This window comes from Etheostoma spectabile, chromosome 10 (genome assembly GCF_008692095.1).
Source record: "Etheostoma spectabile isolate EspeVRDwgs_2016 chromosome 10, UIUC_Espe_1.0, whole genome shotgun sequence".
Lineage (NCBI taxonomy): Eukaryota > Metazoa > Chordata > Actinopteri > Perciformes > Percidae > Etheostoma > Etheostoma spectabile.
Window position 1 is genome coordinate 4334877 of NC_045742.1, and position 21802 is coordinate 4356678.

Below are 21802 nucleotides of genomic sequence, written 5' to 3' on the forward strand. Positions count from 1 at the left end.
AAAATGGAAATACTCAACTACAATACAAGTGCTTTGAAATTGTACTTAGTATTACCTGTTGCTGGCCCTAAATGGCAACTTTCCATTTAGGGCCAGAAACAGGTCAGTGTTATAGGACTCATCCTTCAAGATATTTCAATCTGGACCCAAGTGTTGGATTGCAGCGTTGCAGAATCTACAACCTCTCTGTTGGCTAAACACTGTGTGATATCTCACAGCCAATCAGGTGTTTTGAAGACAACAGAGAAAGATGACATGACAGAAATTAAGTGTGATAGATGTCAGTGCTCCTGACAAACAACAACAACAATTTAAATGTTTTTGGCTCTTATAAGCACAAAGCCTTTTTGAGTGCCAATGGCAACACCGACTCAAACACTTAGAGGGAGCACTCTTGTTTTGACCCCAAACAGAGGCCATCATACCTGTCCTGTGGTCGAGATGGAACATATCTGCGTTGGGACCGTGGAGGGTGTAGGAGATCTGTCCATTAGCGCCCACGTCTGGGTCTGAAGCCGAAACCTTCAGCACAAACATGCTGGAAGGCGAGTTTTCCATCACCGCCTCCGTGTACACCAGCTGCAACAGGAGGATAATAACAATAATCAGGAGTCCATTTGCATAGCACTTTTCTCCATCAAGATACTTACATAAAATACATAGATAAAACACTTATTGTGATAAAGTTCATCTACTTTATCACACTACATATAACCACCTCATGTTTCATTATTTTCTAATTACATCCAATAACAACTGATTTCAAGAACGTTTTTTTTTTACAATACAGGTTCACTCTCCTCTTAACTCTCCAACTAAACTAATACGATTCTTTAATAGTGAAAGTTTAAGGAGGCACTGCGGGGGTGGGCAGGGGGCATTATCACTTGTAAATAGTAAAGACTTTGTTCACTGAGAAACATTATTGGTACCATTAAAGGAATGTCTGCCAACTGTTCCCAGTAGACACAAGGATTATTATACTAAGCATCTCCCAGGTGCGGGTGTGTCTGACAAACTGGAGATTAGCAGGGACGTGCACAGACAGACTGTTGTAGAATGAATTAAGCTTTATTAATGTCATGGCTATGTCACTGCCTTGAAATTCCTAGTGATCGTTCACTACAGATTGTGTGTCCCGTGCATTCATCGGAACTCTTTAATCAAAGTCTAATCTCCCGATCGGATATTTAGATTTTTTTATTCAATCCATGAATTAGTTTGACAGTAAAGCTGTGCACAAACAGGAAAATATACTGTATATATATATATATATATATTTTTATTTTCTCACAAAAAAGTAAAAGCGCATACCCTCAAGCCCCCTTTGATGTCTATGTGTGCATGTGCCTGTAGATGAGGACAATGTGAATTTGATGAATATCATGGAAATGAAAAGGGTGAAATACATCCTATCCTTCGTCACCTGTTCACACAGCGGACTGTTGTCGTTGATGTCCAGCACGTGGACCTCCACGATCACCGGAGCTTCAGACTTCCCGTCGGTGGCCGTGACTTTGAGCGTGTACCTGTCTTTGGTCTCTCTGTCCAGAGTTTCCCTCGCAATCAAACCCCACTCGCCCTCATCCTCCTGGATGATGGCGAACCGGCCCATAGGGTCCCCATCTGCATGTGGGATGAAGAATGGAGTTACTAGAACAATAGTTTCTCCTGCAGGGCTGTGAAATTAATCAACTTTTGATTGGGATTTTTTTATTTTCAGCTGCGAACGATCACAAAAAAATCTGAAGGGCAATTCAAAACAATTCAACAAGAAAAGTACTAGGGAAATTTCACAGTTAGTGGGATGAATGACACATTAGCGGGCTGCAGCTCATCCCAACGCATGTACTGAGGTTGTGTCTTATGCATTTGTCCGGGGGATCAGGAGCCTATTTTACACAGAGATTCTGCAATACCGCCGTCAAGAAGATGATCCGCCATCACACCGGCTTTATGTTTTTACAATGAACCAAATAACCACGGCATAAAGCTGCTGTGTGTGTGGGTTTGAAGATATATTCGGGGTTTATCTGTCCTGTGCACAACAAAGACAGAAGTAATCAGTGGATATTCATATCCAAGCTCGACCAGAGCCTGACCCAGTTAAAAACTTAGGTTTTTTTTCTTACTAATGACACATGTAGCCTACGTTTTTCTGTGGAAAGTCTGCTTTTATCAAGCAACTATGGGAAGGGATCCGGAAATGTCAACAGATGAGCGCATCAGCGCACAAGGGGGCGCACACAGGAAGACGGATGTCAAGGTTAATATTTTAAACACAAAAACAAACCTTTGCATCAAGTGAAACAGGTACATTGTATACCCAGCCTACATAATAAGCAGTTTCAAATTTAAAATCATCCCCGAACATCATTTCTAAATATCTGTCCGAGCGCGGCCTGGCCCGTCCGGTACCGTCGGGTCCAGCCGGGCCCGGGTCGGGTATCCATCCTCTAATACCCAAGTGCATTCCCACCACCATGCGGACATATTCGCCGCTGTATGTTTATGCCGTCCATAGCAGACTTTTCTTTGATTGCCTGACGCGTTGTCGTCTTTCCTGTGCGTGAATTTAATTAACCACACACCTAGGATTTGATGCATGCCATGTGTGTGTGTGTGTGTGTGTGTGTGTGTGTGTGTGTGTGTGTGTGTGTGTGTGTGTGTGTGTGTGTGTGTGTGTGTGTGTGTGTGTGTGTGTAGTCCGCCGTACCAACTGATGAGGCGGTGCCAGTATTATTTGTCAAATTGTAGTATTGATATATCTTTTCACTAAGTTCCTTATTGGTTGTCTTGTTTGTTGTCGGCGTTTGCGTCCATCATTGAATCGGTCTAAAATTCTATCCCCCTCTGAGTATTATGTCGTTTTTTTAAATTTAGTTTTCTTATAACAGCAGCTTTAAGATTTAGTACAGCTGCCATGTTTTTTCTGATGAATAATTAAATAATTTCTGTTTGCTAATGTATCTAGCTTTTTTTCTCAGTCTCTGTATCAACATAAAGACTGAGTCAGCTGGGTGCTTTGCATTTTATGGTTTCTTACAAACTTCCATCTCTGAGATGAATACAGTTTTTTTACAGTTCACAGGCCGGTGAGTGTGGCCATCGGTCTGCATGTTACAGCAGACTGCAGTCAATCACCGGTCTGCCGTGGCGATGGAGCCGCTGTAGAAGCTTTCTAACGTTTCAACCACAAGAAGGAAACCGTTTGAATTCTTTACAGCTGTCAACAGTTGCCACACAGGTCTGACGTGCTGTGCTGAACTGAGACGTCGGTTTTCTTTGGCAGTGACAAAATACTAATTGAGTGCTACTCTACTTAAACACCCGGCAGCACCGTGAGTGATGGATGTTTACCGGAAAAACTCATCGCATGTAGGGACATTTCATTAAAGGCTACCACAGTGGAGGAGGACGATGTGTAGTAACTGATATAAATTACGAATTGAAGCTGAAACTACTACTTCATGTTGATTTGATTTAAACAATCTTCACAAAGCATTAATTATGTATGATAAACCATGTTTAAAGGGCATAATTTTAACTTTCTTAACTCTTATGTTAAATAAGAAAGTGTGATGTTTGATTGATAATTTACGCTTTTCTTTGTTCTATCTATCTATCTATCTATCTATCTATCTATCTATCTATCTATCTATCTATCTATCTATCTATCTATATCTATCTCATTATCTTACTCTTCACATTATTGAGATCACCAAAATGAAAATAACAAATAGAAAAGTTTTAAAATCTGCGTGGTTATAACAGATCATCAGGACAATCGTTCCAAAAAAATATAATATAATAATATTAATATACTGTACATCAATTTATTTTTATGCTTCCTCATACAGTTCAAATAGGTCAAAGAAAAAATGTGTTTTAAAATGATGGTATTATTTAGACTCATTGTTCTTAAATGTGAACTTCTGCTGTCTGGGGAAGTTTTTGAAACAACATTCAGATCATCATGTAGTGAGAGAAAATCCTGAATGTTATTGAAAAGTTAAAAGAATGAATGAATGAAATGTAAAATAAATAAAATAAAATGAAATAACAAACAGAAAAGAATTGACCATTATATGAGCTTTTTTGAGTGGCTAGTCAAAACAAGTTTTACATGACAGGTCCAGATCTCCGTGTTTCTAAAATTCAGGCTGATGAAAAAGCACTGCAAATCAAAGTAATGCATTTTTGATTTTGCTGGGTGAAGCAGCTCCGTTGTAGTGAATACTCAATGAGTAAAATCATCACATTAATCACACTGGAGGTTTGTTTGGGTTTCTTTTCGACAAGCCAGTGTCAGCATCAGACAAACCCTACCATTTAAAGATAATCTCAATGCAAATGTTCCTCAGCTGCACTTTCCAAATCCAATGTTGTGACAGCGAGCTCCGTTAAAACGTCTGGCTTTAACGGTGTGGAGGAAAATGGAGGATTTGCATTCCTGTCTTTGTTTTTGTTGTTAGCTGCGGGGCATCTGTCTTGTCGGCTTGCTCCTTTTTATGATTAATCTGCAGCTGAATAATGTGATATTATAACTCAGTTGAGGGCGATAAACAATGAGATTTCATTTCACCTCATTGTCTTGTTGAATCCCACAGCGAAGCAAACGGGGGACAGTAATTTGGCTGATAAAACACACGCTTGTCTAACACACCCACCCACACACACACACACAGTGAAAACAAATACATGATCACAAGTAAGTGTATGTATGACACACAATTACACTTTTATGCACACTTGCATACACACGTGCTAAACACATCACACACTCATGAATACACATTTAGACGCACACACCTGTGATGTAACACGTCACAAGGCGGTTCTCCAATGACACGTCGGCGTCTGTGGTTGTCATGGAGACGATGACTTCCCCGGGGTTGCTGTTCTCCACCACTGAGCCGCGGTACACGTCATCGGAGAACTTCGGTGGGTTGTCGTTCTCGTCCGTCACGGTCACCTCCACCAGGACGCTGGATGACAGCTTGACGTCGCCGCCGTGGTCTACAGCCAACACCTTGAACCTGTACACCCTGGTCGCCTCACAGTCCGTCTCCCGTAGGGTGGTGATCCAGCCGCTCTCTCCGTCGATGGAGAATACCTCAGTGATGTCTGCCGCCGTGTCATCGGGTAGAGACTCCAAGCTGTAGGTCACAAGACCGTTGGTGTCTGTGTCCGGGTCGTTGGCGGTCACCTGCGAGTCAAAATCAGCATTTTAAAGAGGTGTGACGACATTTTAGGAAAAGAGCTTGTTGCTGTCTTACTGTGAGTTAGAGGAGATCATCTCTTTCTTCTCTGTGATTTCAGTAGAAATACTGTCCCGTGGTGTTTTAAGACAAGAGTAGCATTTGGATAAAACTAGGCAAACGCTGCACTCATGCAATATGAGCAGAATATGAAAATCTCCCATTATTCCAATTTAGCAACTATTCTAACTGTCTGGATATTCTATTGTGCTCTCAAATTATCATACTAAAAGGACAGTAGGGACCATTTTCTATGTAAATGCAGTCTTTAAAATAAGACATTTACAGATTTATTTTACACTTTTCAGCTAAAAAGTGATGTAGTAATTTTGCAAACAGGGTCCTTATGGAGGGCTGAGATGGATACGCATATTGCTGTCGTTGTAGTCACTCCAGATATATGGCATTGTTTATTGAGCTACCTACAGTATTTATAGCAGTTGTTTACAAATGAAACAGATTCAAATACGATAAAGTTATTTTATCTTGCTTAATCAATTTTCCTAAAATCCACACATATTGTTTTAACGTTGGCCTCTATTTGAGCAATGATGTTTTCACAGCCAAGTTGTCACTGTTTTTTTGGCTTCTGTAGGATTTTCACCGAGTGGAAGAAATTCCTGATATCTTAGACACAACTAGGTGGCTGATATAAACGTTTTTCACACTTGACTGACCACAATTACTGTACTGTCTCAACAATAGGATGTGAATGCAGCAAAAACCCAAGTAGTGTTGTTGAGCTTAATTTTGGAGCGAAATTGCTTTTGAATTAGTATGGAAAACGCATTCTAAATACCTTTTATAACAACTAAAACCTACTTGTTCCGTAAACACTGTATTCAGTTTGTCCCAAAGATAAAAATAAATAAATAAAAGAAAACCTTATATTTCTCACCTGAATAACAGTGGTTCCAGCAGGCATGTTCTCAGCCAGGAAGGCCCTGTATGGGTTAGCATCAAACACCGGCTGGTTATCATTCACATCTTGGACCTGAATGCTGACCGACACCAGTGACGCAACATCAGTACCGTTGTGGCTCCCCTTAGCAATCACATCTATCTGATACCATTTCGTCTTTTCGTGATCTATAGTCTTCTGCAACAGCAATGTTCCACTTTCTTTGTCCAAACTGAACACTTTGTCCTTGTTGCTTTCCACAGTGTTCCCGTTCACCAGGCTGTAAATAAGTGGCATGTCAGAGTCTGCCCTCACGGAGCCTACCTCTGTCCCAATGGGGATGTCCTCGGCAGCTGAGAAGGTGTAGAGAGGCTCTGAAAACTTCGGAAGAGGAACCTCAGGAGGAACCACTTTGAGCTGAACAGGGACTGTGGAGTTATAGAAAGGAAGGCTGCCATCGCGAGCTTTGACTTTGAAGTTGAAAATCTTGTTCTCCATGCCAACGAGGCTCTCTTTGACACTCACAACTCCGGTGAAAGGGTTGATCTCGATAATGTCTTCGGTCACCTCTTCGGCTTCATCTACTGTGTAGGTGACATCTGCATTTTTGCCATCATCTGCATCGTAAGCCATGATTTGAATGACAGGGGAGCCTTTATTTACAGTTGACTGAATTGAAACGTGGTACGCCGATGCTTTAAACTGAGGAACGTTGTCATTCTCATCTGTGAGAATAATCTTGACCGTGCAAAAGGCCACTCTTCCGCCGCCATCTTTAGCCATCACTTTGATAGCTATGACTCTCTGGGCAGGGTTCTCTCTGTCCAATGGTTGTGTTGTAACAATCTGCCCATCAGTGTCGATGGCAAACTTCTCATCAGCAAATTTGTTTATGATGGTGTAGTCAACACTGCCATATGGCCCGTCGTCAGGGTCAATGGCCGCTAATCGGATCACCCGCGTTCCTGCCTCTGCATTTTCAGCCAGCTCGGCTTCATAGATGCTCTGCTTGAAGTGCGGACTATGCATGTTGCTGTTTATCATGTCAATGTTGACTGGTGCTGTTTTCTGAAACACTCCGTCAGACACAGCCACAGTCAGATTATAATAAGGGTCCAGATTCCTCTTACAGACATTAGAAAAAGAGATGATTCCTGAGGATTCATTGATGTTGAAGTAGTGGCCTTCGTTCCCTGAGAGGATTTTGTACTTCAGATTATTCAGGTCCTCAGTGTCCGGATCTGAAGCTTGGATTTTGATGACTATGTGTCCACACTTTGCCATTTCATCCAGTGCTACGTCATACTGGGAGGTGACAAAGTCTGGTGGGTTGTCATTGACATCCGTGATATTTATGAAGACATGGGCTTCACTACTAAGAGGAACAGTACCATTGTCAGTGGCTCTGACTTTCAAAATAAAGTGATTTATCTTTTCATGGTCCAGCACCTGTTTTGTGACAATCAACCCGCTATGAGGGTCTATCTCGAAGAAATCAGTCTCATTCCTCTCCGTTTTCACAATCTGGAAGGTAAGATCTTTATTTCTGCCAGAGTCGCTATCAGAGGCAGAAAGCTGTATAACAGAGGTGTTGATTGGGAAACCCTCAACAATGGTCACAGCGTAAGATAGCTTTGAGAAAACGGGCTTGTTATCGTTGACATCCTCTACTTCTATTTCAATGGAGGCCACCGAGAAAGCTCCGGTCACAGAGTCAGTAGCACGAACTGTCAACACATGCATGCTTTGGCTCTCATAGTCGAGGGGGTTGGTGACGGTCAACACACCAGTTTTGAAATCAATGTGAAAGTGTTGTGAGGCGTTTTCCTCTTCAAGGTTGTAGATGAGCCGATAGCCCTCTGGATTCCTGGCCTGGACGTGTAAGATGGTGGTGAACGGGGGGACATTTTCGGGGACTTTCAGCGGATACAGAAGGGTCTGGAAAACTGGGTTGGTTTGATTTCTTACTTGAATACTGAGCTGTGCCATTGTGCTGTGACTTGGTTCACCGTCGTCTATAGCCATGATTGTCAACACATACTTATTCAGAGTTTCAAAGTCAAGAGGCCTTTGAAGGGACACATCGCCTACGTCGGGATCTATCCTGAAGAGGCCGTAGTCCTCCTCCAGCGAGTACATGATGGAACCATTCTCTCCAAGATCTCGGTCAATTGCAGTTGCTTGATATAAAACATCTCCTGGTTCAGCGGTTTCAGAAATCATCATTGAAAAAGGCAAGTTCAGAAACTGCGGCGAGTTGTCATTGACATCGTCTATAAAAACCTTGACCTGGGTGGTAGCAGTCCTAGCTGGTGTTCTCAGGTCTTCTACCTTCACAACTATGTCATACACATCTTGTTCCTCTCGGTCAAAAGGGATACCTGTTGTTTCAAGAATGCCTGATGTCTGGGAAATTACAAACTTTCCCATTGGGTTTACCACAGAATACAAAAGAGGCTCGTTTAAAAAACACCCTTTGGCTTTGAGTGCCACCAACATTTTGACTGTCTTTAGGTTTTCTGTAACACTTGCTGAATACACTTTCTGCACAAATCCAAGATCGCTGGCTGTTAGGTTTGTCACGTTTACTTTGACGGTAGCTGAGTCTTTGTAGAGGCCGTCAGAGGCTTTGACAACCAGTTGGTAAAATGGCCTGAATTCAGACACATTGCTAATGCTAATGACTCCAGTGTTGGGATGAATTGAAAAGGCATTGTAAAGATTCCCCTCGGTGATGCTGTATGAGACTGCTGAGTCTGCGTCATGGGCCATGACGCGCACGACCTCTGTATCTCTGACAGCTGGGAAGATGATGGATGGCTCGTACACAGGTGTGGAGAAATGTGGCGGGCAGTCATTTAGGTCTAGGATGTGAACAGTGACCTTGGCAGGCTCCGTTGCACACAACGATGGCTCCCCCGAGTCCTTTACCTGCACGGTAAAGTGATACTCGGCTTTGGCTTCAAAGTCCACTGGTGAAATTAAAGAGATGGTACCCATACTTGAGTCTATCTTGAAGATGTTTAGGGCCTCCTGTTCGAGGATCTGGTAGACCAGCAGAGAATTTAAATCTTTGTCTGCATCTGAAGCCTGGATGACCAGAGGGGTGTTTCTTTCTCCCATAACCATGCTATTGATGTGAGCTGACTCGCGTATTTGCCCCAGGTAGTGTTGCTGCTGAAAAACAGGAGCGTTGTCATTCTTGTCAATTACGTAGATGTAAACAACAGTCTTAGACGAGGCTCCAGCCGTGGTGGTAGCTGTAACTTTGAGCTTGTAGGACGCAGATTTCTCAAAATCAAGATGCTTTTGGATCGAAATCAACCCAGTGTAGCGGTTGACATGAAATGTTTCATTTGGGTTGCCACTTTCTATCCCATAATACACTGCAGCAGGGCTGGAGGCTAAGATGGTGACCACTGGTGTTCCAAGAGTGCTTAATTCACTGATCTCTGTTAGGTATTCATCCGAGGGGAAGGTGGGTGGAGTTTGGTCGGAGATGCGGATGTGGACGTGGACTGAGCAGAGGTCACTGCGCTGGGGGAAGCCCTGGTCCGTGGCCTTTACTGTCAAGTGGAAGTGGTCCTGAGGTTGAAGGTCCAAAGGTTTGGATACACTGATGGAGCCCAGCTCCGGATCAATGGAGAATAAGTTGTTGATATTCCCTGCAGGGAGGAAGGAAATTATGTTTTATAAATAATTAACTACTAAAATATGTTATAATTTGTATCATTGAACACTATGTTTTAGTCATAGAACACCATGTTGCAGATCTTTTATACTTTACTTTTTTAGGTTGTTATGCAGTGTTTGATTGATTTGATTTAATCTCCTACTTGTGCACTTACACTACTGGTCAAAAGTTTGGGGTCACTTACAAATAACTCCATTATAGACAGAATACCATCTGATCTGAGGGGGGGCTGACTTTTAATGCAATATCGACATTGCCCATTATTAGCAACCATTCGTCCAATGTTTCAAAGGCACATTCTGTTTAGTAATTGGATATCATTTAAAAAATTAGTGAACTTATTAATTGTTGTTTTTACACTTCAGTTTTTGTACAGATTAAACAGCTCTGACTCTAGGCAAGAAAGGGAAAACTATTTCCTTAAAACAATTTAAATATGATTAATCTGACAATAGTTTCAGAGTACTTCACTCAACCACACTATAAAAGATTTTTTACTTTAAATTGCAATATTCTTGATTCTTCTGCACTTAGCGCTATTCTTACTGGTTTTAAAGTACTTATTTTATTAAAACAAGAGAAGCTGCTCTGCAATAAGTTACATTCATCATGCACTATTGACTTTTTTCAGTTATAAGGGGAAAATAGCATTGAAGGTTGAATCAGGGGCAGTATTAGTTGTTAAAAAGGATGTTTTTTGCTGTGTGAAATACACTGTGCATTCACAATGTGTTCCACTGCAGCAGTTGGGGTCATTGCCAACAGCTTTGATCATACATGATCAGCAAAATCCCTTGGATTAGTTATACACTTTTGCAAGAGAATGCAAATTGTCGGGTTTAGCTTTTCCAGAAATCACTCAGAAGGTGAAGAGCGTAATGTGGGATGTGAGAAGTAAACACAGGCGTCATTAAAGGATAAAGGACAAGAGAAGGACTGAGATCAGGAGGTTTAAATTCTATTCCCAAACAGAAAGTCATAGCTGGAAAGGCAGTTGAGAAACACTTTCTTTCCCCAAACATCCTCATTGTGCACTTGAACCCTCTGCTTCGGTGAAGCTAAGACTTCGAGAGATCTAAAGGCTGTGGCCATAAAGGGTAGCTCCCGGCGGTCTGCATTAGTGATCGGCTGCAAACAGGACACATTTGAAGCTGTGGTGGAGAGGAGGTCGCTGAACAAACTGTTATCTATCATGGATAACCCTGACCACCCTCTCCACCCCACACTGGTCCAACAGAGGAGCAGCTTCTCAAAGAGGCTCCGACAGTTTAAATGCCGCACGGACCGCTACAGGAAATCATTCCTACCTCAGACAATAAAACTCTTCAACACGTCATCCCTGGGGGGTAGATGAGACTCTGAGACACACAATACTACAATAAGGGCAACCGGCACGACTGGGTCATATTTACAAAAGCTGCACATTTTTGTTTTGTTTTTTCCCATCTTGTATATACTTAAATATTTGTTCTTACATTCTTATATTTTTATTCTTATATTTTGTTATTATAATTATAATTATTTCATGTATATTGTATGTATGTATATTTTGTGTGCTGCTGTAACACTGTAATTTCCCATTTTTTTGGGATCAATAAATATCTATCTATCTATCTATCTATCTATCTATCTATTAGATCATGGTGGCAGCTCCCAGGTGTAAATATGTGTAACTGAATAAATGTAAAGTAGAGAGAAGCTAAAAAGGAGCACACATAAATAAAAGTTTAAAGAAAGTCCTTTTTCTGATCACCAGAGTTCAGAGAGTAGCTGATGTCAGCATTGCTGCCCATGTCCCTGTCCAGAGCCTTGACCCGGACCACCTCCGAGCCTGTAGGGGCCAGGTTGGAGATGCTGGCCTCGTAGCGGGGGCTGAGGAAAGTAGGCGAGTGGTCGTTACAGTCCTCCACATGAACCATCAACTTCACAAAGTTCCTCTTCACTGGGATCTCCTGGTCACGCACCTGAGGAGGAGCAAAGAAATGTTCAAGTGTCTGTGGAGAATATCGGAGCTGTTACAATGATAACTGCTGGGAGAAACATAATAAGAAAATAATGAATATTGCACCAGTTTTGCTTATTGATACATGCATTTTTTTATGGCCTTTTATGTGTTTGTGTGCCATGTTTTAATCTCCAATGCACATTTCAAATAGTTTATTTCTTGTTTAAATGTTCCGCACTTTCTTTCAAAGTAGAACTGTTGAACTTATTTGCACATTTAAAACCATCTGTGCCACTGTCAATGATGAATGTAAAAATGTAAATTTGACATTTATTTTTAATGTTTCAGTTAAATTGAAGGATGTAGCATTTCTTTGTAGGCTGTAAACATTCTTACATTTCTTACGCTACATAAACAATTAAAATACCAAATGAAATGAAATGCCTGGTGACAAAGCTATACTTGAGCCATTTGCCATGCTGAATTGTACTACAATAAAATAAAAACCTTTTAACAATTGTTTGAATTGCCTGCTCTTTATTTTAGTGGTTTAATCCATTGATTTCTATATATGTTAAGTCCGTGTATTTATAGAGCACAACAGACATTGACAGGAGTATGATTAGAGTTGAAATAGTTAAAAAAAACATGAAATTAAAATGAGAAAAAAAATTGTTATATGCACATGTTATTATTGACAATTGAGATGTATTGGTGTCTAGTCTGTCATATCCTGTCTATAACTGTTCTACAATATGTCATGTTTCGTTCAAATACATTTATGAAGATATCTCTAATGTACTCCACTGAGATAACTGTGTCATCACCATGATGATGAGCGTATGAACAGAGATCATCTCGTAGTCGAGCTCCTCTTTCATCACCAGGACTCCGCTCTTTGGGTCCAGGTGGAAGAACTTGGTGCTGTCTGGATGGAGGCTGCTGTGGATGGAGTACACCAGTTTGCTGTTGGCGTCGGCGTCCTGCGCGCTGATCTGCAGGATGTCCTTCCAGGGGGACGTGTCCTCAGGAACCCTCACCTGAAACCCATGGTAACACAGGAGGAAATTGGGGAAAGTCGTTCACGTGGTAATGACAAAGAAACAACGGGGTTGGAAAATTAGATATAAAAATGAACTCCTGGACTTTTACATTTCAATTGTCCGACTTTTGAGGATAAGTAAAGATAAAGTAAAGTGTTAGAGCAACGATTTCAGAGACAAGACCAGAGGGAGCGTTGATCACTATGACTAAGAAAACAAAACCAATCTTTAAGTGTCTGTTTGATGTCTTGATTATTAATGTAAATAATGCATGTTGATAATAATTCTCAGCATGCGTCTGCATTTAAATTGAAAGTGTTATGTCTACCTAGCTTCTTGGTTAAAACTAACACTCACAAAAACCTGAACAGAAATACCCATGGCCTACCAAGCCCTAATGTGAAATACAAACATAGCTGTAACACGTCAATGATAAGAGTTAGATTTATTGTGTGTAGCTTGATATATAACTAACATACTGTATATAACTTGGGTAAATAAATTAACATATTTTGTAACTATCGAGTGGTCATTTTACTGTCACACTTTGGGGTTTGTGTTCAAAGGCAGCATCAGTTCCATGCTTCCCATTAATTGTCTATGTACGCAGCTGGGCAATGCATTCTGGTAGCATTGCTGCAACGTTTGAGAGACGGGGCGTTACGATGCCCGCTCCTCATTTGCATGGAGTTGAATCCAGGCTACTTTATGCAAATGAGTCAGTAGAAAGGTCTCTTTAGTTTCCTAATTTCTTATAACTGTGACCTTAATTGCCTACCGCCTGTAAACTGTTGTTGTCTTCCCGACCGTTCCACAGATGCAAGTTCATTAATTGTTTATTGTTTATCTTTAAAATACAGTGTCCTGAAAAAGGGACGTTTCTTTTTTTTTTTGCTGAGTTTACATTAAGTGCATAGAGCCGATTTTGCAAAGCATCATTTTCCCTAGTATTTGTATGTCCAAGCGTACTTATGTAAGCACACATTCTCTTTCTGTCTGTCTGTCTCTATCTCTCTTGCGCTCTCTCCAGTCTGTCCTCCCTTATCTGGAATACCTACAGTATCTTCCTCATCTGTTTATTTCTACCTGTACTAGGGCACCATGACATAAGGAAACTATGCGATATGCTATAATGCTTTTGAGTATTGCAAAGACGATGTGCCTTGCGATAGATGAACATGTATTTAAGTGTACTCAATTCTGCTGCGATGGGTGCGATCTGCTGACGGCAACGGACCGCTTGTTGAGTGTTGTTTGTTGAACACAATGAACATTGAATTCAATGTGGAGGAAACCACTAGAAAATTTGCATTTTGGAGTGCCGTTTTCTGCTGATGTTTTCTTTCAATAAATAGAACTTTAGAGCACTTTAGCACTTTTAACTGTCGCAATAACAAAACCCTCTCCTTGTTAAAATCATAACTCAGTCCCATCTGAACACAGACATGATACAGGTACTTTTAGATGTTGAAGTGCAGGACGCAGAACCTCGATTTGCTCCTGATGCTGTGTGTGCATGTTATCTGATGAACAGGTGGCACCATGTACGGCAGCCTCGGCCATAGTGTGTGAATGTGTGTGAATGGTGAATGGTTCCTGTACTACGTAAGTAGCACTTTGAGTAGTCGTTGAGACTAGAAAAGCGCTATATAAATATAAATAGTCCATTTAGATTCCGAGCTTACACTCGGGGATATCATTATCTGTGATGTCCATTGCAAATAAACAACCTTCTTATAACTGCAGAATATGCCTGACAATAAGTATCAAAGTAATCTAGGAATCTTTGTACTATGGGCACATTGCAAACAGGAACTGTTAATAGCTAATTCAGAATACTTTTTTATGCCCCTTTGTTAAGAGTAAACATTTCTAGGCAAAAGAAAAATGGGGCTCAGAGCGTAGCCCACGTAACTCACAGACTCCATGGCAACATTACATTTTCTGTTTAAATCCCCTAAAGCCCCTTAATTCTGGGAATTGTAGTACCAAATGTTAGAACATGGTTATACCCCAAATAGAAGTGAAGCAAAGAATGAAATAAAAACAAGTTAATCCGAAATGGCAGTCCAAATCCAAAATATGACAAATCTCCTGTTGCTATTAGATTTAGTGTTAGCCAGAGACATGTCTGTCTCTCTCTTTTCAGCTTCCAATGGGGGCCAGGTTTGAGAAATACAGCTATGTTCTTTGATGGAGAGTTTGTAAGTTAACAAACTTTCCATCAAAGTACATACCAGTATTTTTTTTATTTTTTTTATTTTTTTTTAACAAAACTATCCTAACTTTGATAGTTTTGTTGTAAAAAAATAATAATAATAAAAAAAGACAACCTTAGGACTTTTTGTTCTTGCCCAGTACTTTCACAACTGGTTGCATCTCTGACAATCCCATAAGTATCTGTAAAGAATTCCATTTTGGGCATGATTGCATAATCGTTCTCATTTCTCACCTCGTACAGCGTCTTCAGGAAGACGGGACGATGCTCATTCATGTCCAGCACGCGGATGTAGGCCTGTAGTTTGGAGGTGAAACACACAGGGTTCGAGATAATGGATTCTCAGCATGAACATTAAATATGGAAAGCGGCTGTCAAAGCTGCTTCATCTTACATTTCGCTGCCTGTTCAGAGGACTGAGGTTTGGTTCCCTCTATCATTACACAAATACAGTGTGATGTTTTTAATGATCTCTTTCTGTTGCTTTTGCAGACTCTCACTTCCCAAAAAACTGCCCAGAAGTATTGCAAAAAGTGAGCTGAGCTAGTGCTTTGTAACTGTCAGTGATGTGTGACTATCTGAATATACCAAAACTTAGGCAAGAATTAATTGTCGCCAATGAGTTTGGTGTGAACACAACAAGGTAGATATCATGATCCATCAAAACATCAGGATTCCCTGAACCCTTCTGTCTGGCATCAGGAAAATAAATGAAAATAATAATAAAGTATTCTCATTTTGGGGGGGGCAGTAGCTCAGTCCCTAGGGAGTTAGGGTTGGGAACCGGAGGGTTGTTGGTTCAAATCCACATACGGACCAAAGTATGGTGGTGGACTGGTAGCTGGAGAGGTGCCGGTTCATCTCCTGCCAGGGTGCTCTTGAGCAAGGCACTGGACCCCCAACTGCTCGGGGCACCTTTCCATGGGCAGCCCCCCCCACTCTGACATCTCTCTTAGTGCATGTATAGGTACTGAGCGTGTGTGTAATGTGTGTAATAACAACAAAGTGTAAATTGTAATTTCCTATTGTGGGATTAATAAAAAGTAATAACTATTATTATTATATAATATATATTTTCCATCCCATCACAAGTCCTCACTTTTTTGGGAATGTTTGTACACAAATCCTGTGTGTTTCCGTTTTACGTCTCTGACCTGTGTGGTGGCGCTGTGGTGGCCATCGGTGACCCGAACCGTCATGTTGTAGTTGGAGCGTCGAGCTGCATCGAGCCGGCGGGCGATGGAGATGGTTCCTGTATTCCTCTGGATGTCAAAGTCCTTTTCTTCATCACCAGCTGCAAGAGACAAAGAGAGAGAGAGAGGGAGAGAGAGAGAGAGAGAGAGAGAGAGGGAGAGAGAGGGAGAGAGAGAGAGAGAGAGGGAGAGAGAGGGAGAGAGAGAGAAGTTTATTCCATCAGGTGTTGATGCTACAGTACGAGGGTGTCCAGCTGTCAGATGTTATATCTTAGATGGTGTGTCAGACTCTGCAGGTATGTAGGTAGGAGTGATGCATCTAGGCATCGTCCTCCAGAATAACAGGGAGTTCTCTGAGGGGGTGCTGTAATAAATGATCCACTTTGTAACTTTGAAAGGCTCAAACTATGTTAGCATTGGTCCCATTCTGAAGAAACTTTGACTATTGTTCTCAGTTTAACTCTTGGGCCATAGGCATTTGTGTGTGTGTGTGTGTGTGTGTGTATGAGTGTCTTCGAAACAATATAAAAATATATATATAATATATATTGTATATATTTTTTCTATATTGTTTCTATCACTACGAAGAAAAACCTGTGACCAAACTGCTTGAAGTCAGTATGTAATTACATTACTTCATGCGCGTTACATTCTGATCCTTGTTATGTTTTTTTAGCACTAAAGTTCTGCTAGTAGCAAAAAAAAAAACAACTCTGTACTTTTTATTTGTCAATTATTTAATTCACGCAGGAGTATACTAAAAAGCCTTTACCATGTGGTTATTTCAAATACTGGAAACTGTTTATTTATTGAATGATCACACATACTATACCATGATAAATACGGTATTGTTATCACTATATCACCACAATATGAAATGACTGATATTGGGATGAAAGATTTAGGCCATACACGTATTACCCAGCCCCAATCCGCCATATATCCAAATACGTACTGTCCTGTAGCAAATGTAAATTTTGAACCAACGTGCAGGGCAAGTTTCCAAGCAAAACAAGTCAGCCTCATAATAGAAAAATGATGATACCTACTTTTTCTCTGATTATTATTCAAACTATTTGCATAAGAATACCATATTATACTGATCACTCTAAATAAGATAATCATGGAGCCATTGTCTGTCTTTGTGCAGAGCAGGCAGAGGAGACTTTGTTATGGCTTTGTATTAACATCCACTTGGTGTAAATAAGCAGCTGTAGCAGCTTACAGAATTTCCCTTTGGGGATTAATAAAATATTTATGATTTATTTATGATTAGAGAGCTTCCAGTTTGACATTTTCTGTACTATTCTGTAGTCTGGAAACTGTCTCGTTGTGTAGTAAAAGGAACTTTGATATAACTTCAGTGGTCTTTGTCTATTCTTGATAATGGAAATATCATTATCAAGCTTGATTGTCTAAAGTGACTTTTGAAATTTTTGTGAAGATGTTTTGCTGTAGTGTTTCTGATAAATTCCTCCGGTTAGAATGATATGAAAAAACAAAACAAAAATACAGAGAAAACCAGAGATGAATAGATTTTGCATTCCTTCAATTCGATGGCCTCTGATTTACAGACAGAGCTGAGAAACCAACTGAGACGACCAGCAGCAGCAGCAGCAGCAACAACAACAACAACAACAACAGCAACCCCACCACGTCTGCCTGGTCACCTGTCTGAGTGTCTGTCTGACTTTAACAGAGCAATCTGCATTCATGTTTAACCTTGATTGTTCCTCCTCCCTGTCCTGCTGTCAGAACGGTAGTTAGATGGTGCAGAGATGAATGAATGTAGTCGGTCGAGCACAGTGTGTTATCCAGACTTTAAGATGACAAGTGGAGTTTGTGAAGACTAGTGGTGCTGAAAAGCAATATTCGGATGAGGTAGTCCTCGTGTTGTTTCTACCGGGTGGATGTAATACATTTTTCTGCCATCTTCACAGGGCAGTGACGCATTGTCATTGCAGTAATGGGCCATAAAAAGGGCAGCAGAGCGGCAATAAAAGAGAACAAGAAGACTTTAAGTCAATGCATCAATGTACTTTCTGGATTGGAAACAGTCTGATTGACACTAAATGTTTGAGATACTGGGGTTTTTAACGCAATTCTGCAATAACATGAACATTGCAGATAAGGATCCCTTAAATCTGTTTTTTTTATTACATTTTCTCTGATGGACAGAACTTTGTAATGGAGACGCTGTCTCTAATGCACCTCTAACTTATCGTTCACATTTCTGCACTTTGTTACTTATCTATCAGCTATCTGATAAATCAGCGGGACTCTACTAGGACATTTGATCAATATGTTTGTCAGATATTAAAGCTATAGTGCGTAGATTCTGTCACCCCCCCATGAGGAATTCTAAGTAATGACAACAAAACTGTCCGTGCTTCCACATGATACAAGCCTCCCTTGATCGTGCACATCCCCCCCACCCCACCCCCACACAGTTGCTAGTAGCCAAGGAGGACACGGAGGATTGATAAAACATGATGGACTGTTCAGAAGAGGAAATCATCTTTGCCAGGCAACACGATCTTTTAAACATACTGAGAAATCCAGAGAGAGTTGTGTGGAGCTGATAGTCTTAATTAGCTTTCTCATTTGGCAATGGCCCAATGTAACACACGTTCATTAATATCAAAAAGTTACGCACTAAAGCGTCAAAGATACATGTAAAAAACATTGTGTGTGAAACACCAAACTGTTTGTTCACAATTAAAAAAATCATATTCCTTTAAATCTTGAATTAAAAAACAGACGTCTGGCTTTTAAAAGCTTCTTTGTTCTTGTAGTGGCCAATTAAATGAAAACTCTAGGTGTTCGTACTGAACGTGTGGGTTTAGTCTTTCTGTATGCATCAGAGTACTCTCAGTCCTGTTCTGTTCTTTTTACGGTTTCATCAAGTACAGACTGCATGCATGATTGTCTTTCTTCTCTCTTTCACCTCCTCCCAATGTAAAAAAAATGCTGTTTTTAAATCTGCAGTAACACTGACTCACTCTGCCCTTTATCCTCTCTTCCTTTCCTTCCCTTTCTCCTCACGCTCTTTATCCTGCAACCCCCTGATTGTTCTTGCTTGATGACTTTCTTTTCTCTCTCTCTCTCTTTCTCAGCAGGTTGTGTGTATGTATGTGAGAGAGGTAAACCTCACGCCTGCTTGGCCAGATGGTGTTTATTAAAATGTCCCCTTGCAAACAGCTACACACACACACACACACACACACACACACACACACACACACACACACACACACACACACACACACACGCAAGAAATTGGTTAAATCGATAAGTTCTTATCTTCTACCTTTTTTCTCTTCCTTTGCCTTACATTTTACACACTCTACACTCTCTCTTTGTTCTTGATTGATAGATAATTGGGTCATTCAGCGGTCTATTTTTATCAGTGACGCCCTAAGGACTGAGCCGAAACACTGCAGACTAAGTAGGCACATTGACAGGTCGGTTTAACTGGTTTCAATTTTCCAATTCCCTGGATTGACTTCCTGTAAGACACGCACCAGCACCCAGGAAGCCTTTCATGGAATAAAACAGTCTCCACAAGCTGCAGCATCGCCGGCTGTTGTCTCAGCCCAGAGAAAAGAGGGTGTTCTGGCAATTTTTCACATTAATGACCATTCCCTGGAATATACAGCATCCTGCCATGGTTGGAAGTTCCATTCCCCTGGGGCCAGACATGCTAAAAAAATATTTTACTAATGGTAATAGGAGGGAAAAAAAAGTGTACTTCAGAGTGAAATGCAGGGATTTCACTGACATCTATCTACTCTTCTCATCCATATTCTGGGTGTTTATCTGGGTCAGGGTTGGGGCAGAACTGGACATTACATCGATATTATATCGATATGGTCTTTGATTTTGGACATTGTAATATTGTAATATGACATAAGTGTTGTCTTGTCCTGGTTTTAAAGGCTGCATTACAGTAAATTGGTGTGATTTTCTGATATATATATATTTATAGCTGTTCTATCATTTGCCATTCCTCCACTTAGTCATTATATTCCCATTACTGAAGATTACTTATCTTAAATCTAAGTGTGAAGATATTTTGTCAAAGCATCAGTTGTCAACACTACAATATCGCCACCATATCTATATTGAGGTATTTGGCAAAGACTATTGTGATATCTGATTTTCTCCATATCGCCCAGCCTTAGGGCCACAGCACATGATCAGTCATTTAACAGGCCATCCTTGACTTTCCACTCTGTATGCAAATGTAGCTTAATATTTCACATAAATGGACAATGCATTCCGAGCAGAAACAGAGGGAGGTCAAGTTGGAGTAGGCTTAATTCTTCTTCATTCCTTCTCTTGATTCCTGCAGCAGCAGAGAGCTGAAGAAACGGAAGCATCTAGGAGCTAAAAATACCAAAACTGAGATAAATGGAAAGGGAGTATTGGCGCTCTAACTCAATGCTACTGTTGCTCTGGGTCTAAAAACAATGATACCGATTATGTGGCCCATCTATCTGCTCATCTTGAATTCAGACAGAACGCACCGGATGTCACTCACCAACCACTCTCTGTGTGTTGCCGTTCTCAAAATACCCTCGCTACAGAAAACAACAACAAACCTTTGAGTTTGCCGGCTACACACTGAAAATGTCAAGTTTTGAAGAAAATTTGGATCGTGCAACATGGCAGGCCTGCTTAGTTTTTTTAGGAAATGATTGTAAAGATTTACATAGAAAATGTTTATGGCGTTTACTCTCTAACTGGGACATTTTGGGACGGATTGACAGCTCGTGAGTGTAGAATCTTTTGGAAATTGATCTTATTGCCTTAATTTAAAAAAATAATGTATCGTAAATAAATAAATGTTCTTCCTTAAAATACAGGAGGCATGAGTATACACACCCTATGTTAAAGGGCCCATAGAGGCAGGCAGATTTTTATTAAAGGCCTGTTATTTCATGGATCCAGGATACTAAGCACCTGATAAAGTTCACAATGTATGAGTGGTGTAGAGAGACTACTTCCTGTAAAAACACACACTAGCAAATTGTCATTGAATAAAACGACTGTATCAGCATTGACAGTTTTCATCTCAGCACAGAAAGAGAGAGGAATGTTCTGTGAAAGCAATATTTCACATTGATGATCTTTTCCAAGACTATACAGTATCCTGTCATGGTTGGAAAATCCATTACCTTGGGGCTAGCCATGAAACAAATATATTTTACTAATGGTACTCGGACAAATAAAAGTATACATCAAATGTCACAGTGGAATGTGTTCCATGTAGGAATTTCACTGACATTTTTATCTATCTATCTATCTATCTTTTCTTCCCATCCATCTTCTGGATGTTTATCTGGGTCAGGGCCACAGTGATAACAATGCAAGCTGAGAGGCCTTCAGCACATTAGTCATTTAACCGCAAGAACATTCCTAGATAGGAGAAAGAATGTGCTCTGGTTTATTAGTATTTATATCAATCAATCCTAATCACGTTGGGCGGCGCTAAGTGCTGGACGCAGCAACGGTGCCGCTGCAAAAGAGCCTCGGGTAGGAACT

At 40.7% G+C, this 21802-nt stretch overlaps 1 protein-coding gene across 3 annotated transcripts in view; it reads right to left on the reverse strand.

The window, feature by feature from the left end:
- fat2 (FAT atypical cadherin 2) overlaps nt 1-21802 on the reverse strand; it is a 119443-nt gene that overhangs the window by 60496 nt on the left and 37145 nt on the right. For all 3 annotated transcript variants that reach the window (XR_004333767.1, XM_032527591.1, XM_032527592.1), the window contains exons 7-14: nt 16217-16356; nt 15297-15359; nt 12629-12841; nt 11610-11820; nt 6160-9827; nt 4813-5209; nt 1427-1626; nt 426-579 (exon numbers count right to left, since the gene is read on the reverse strand). Coding sequence is in view for 2 of the 3 variants with exons in the window: in XM_032527591.1 (XP_032383482.1) it covers nt 426-579; nt 1427-1626; nt 4813-5209; nt 6160-9827; nt 11610-11820; nt 12629-12841; nt 15297-15359; nt 16217-16356 (5046 nt within the window). In the remaining variant the exon portion in view is untranslated. The remainder of the gene's footprint in view (nt 1-425; nt 580-1426; nt 1627-4812; nt 5210-6159; nt 9828-11609; nt 11821-12628; nt 12842-15296; nt 15360-16216; nt 16357-21802) is intronic.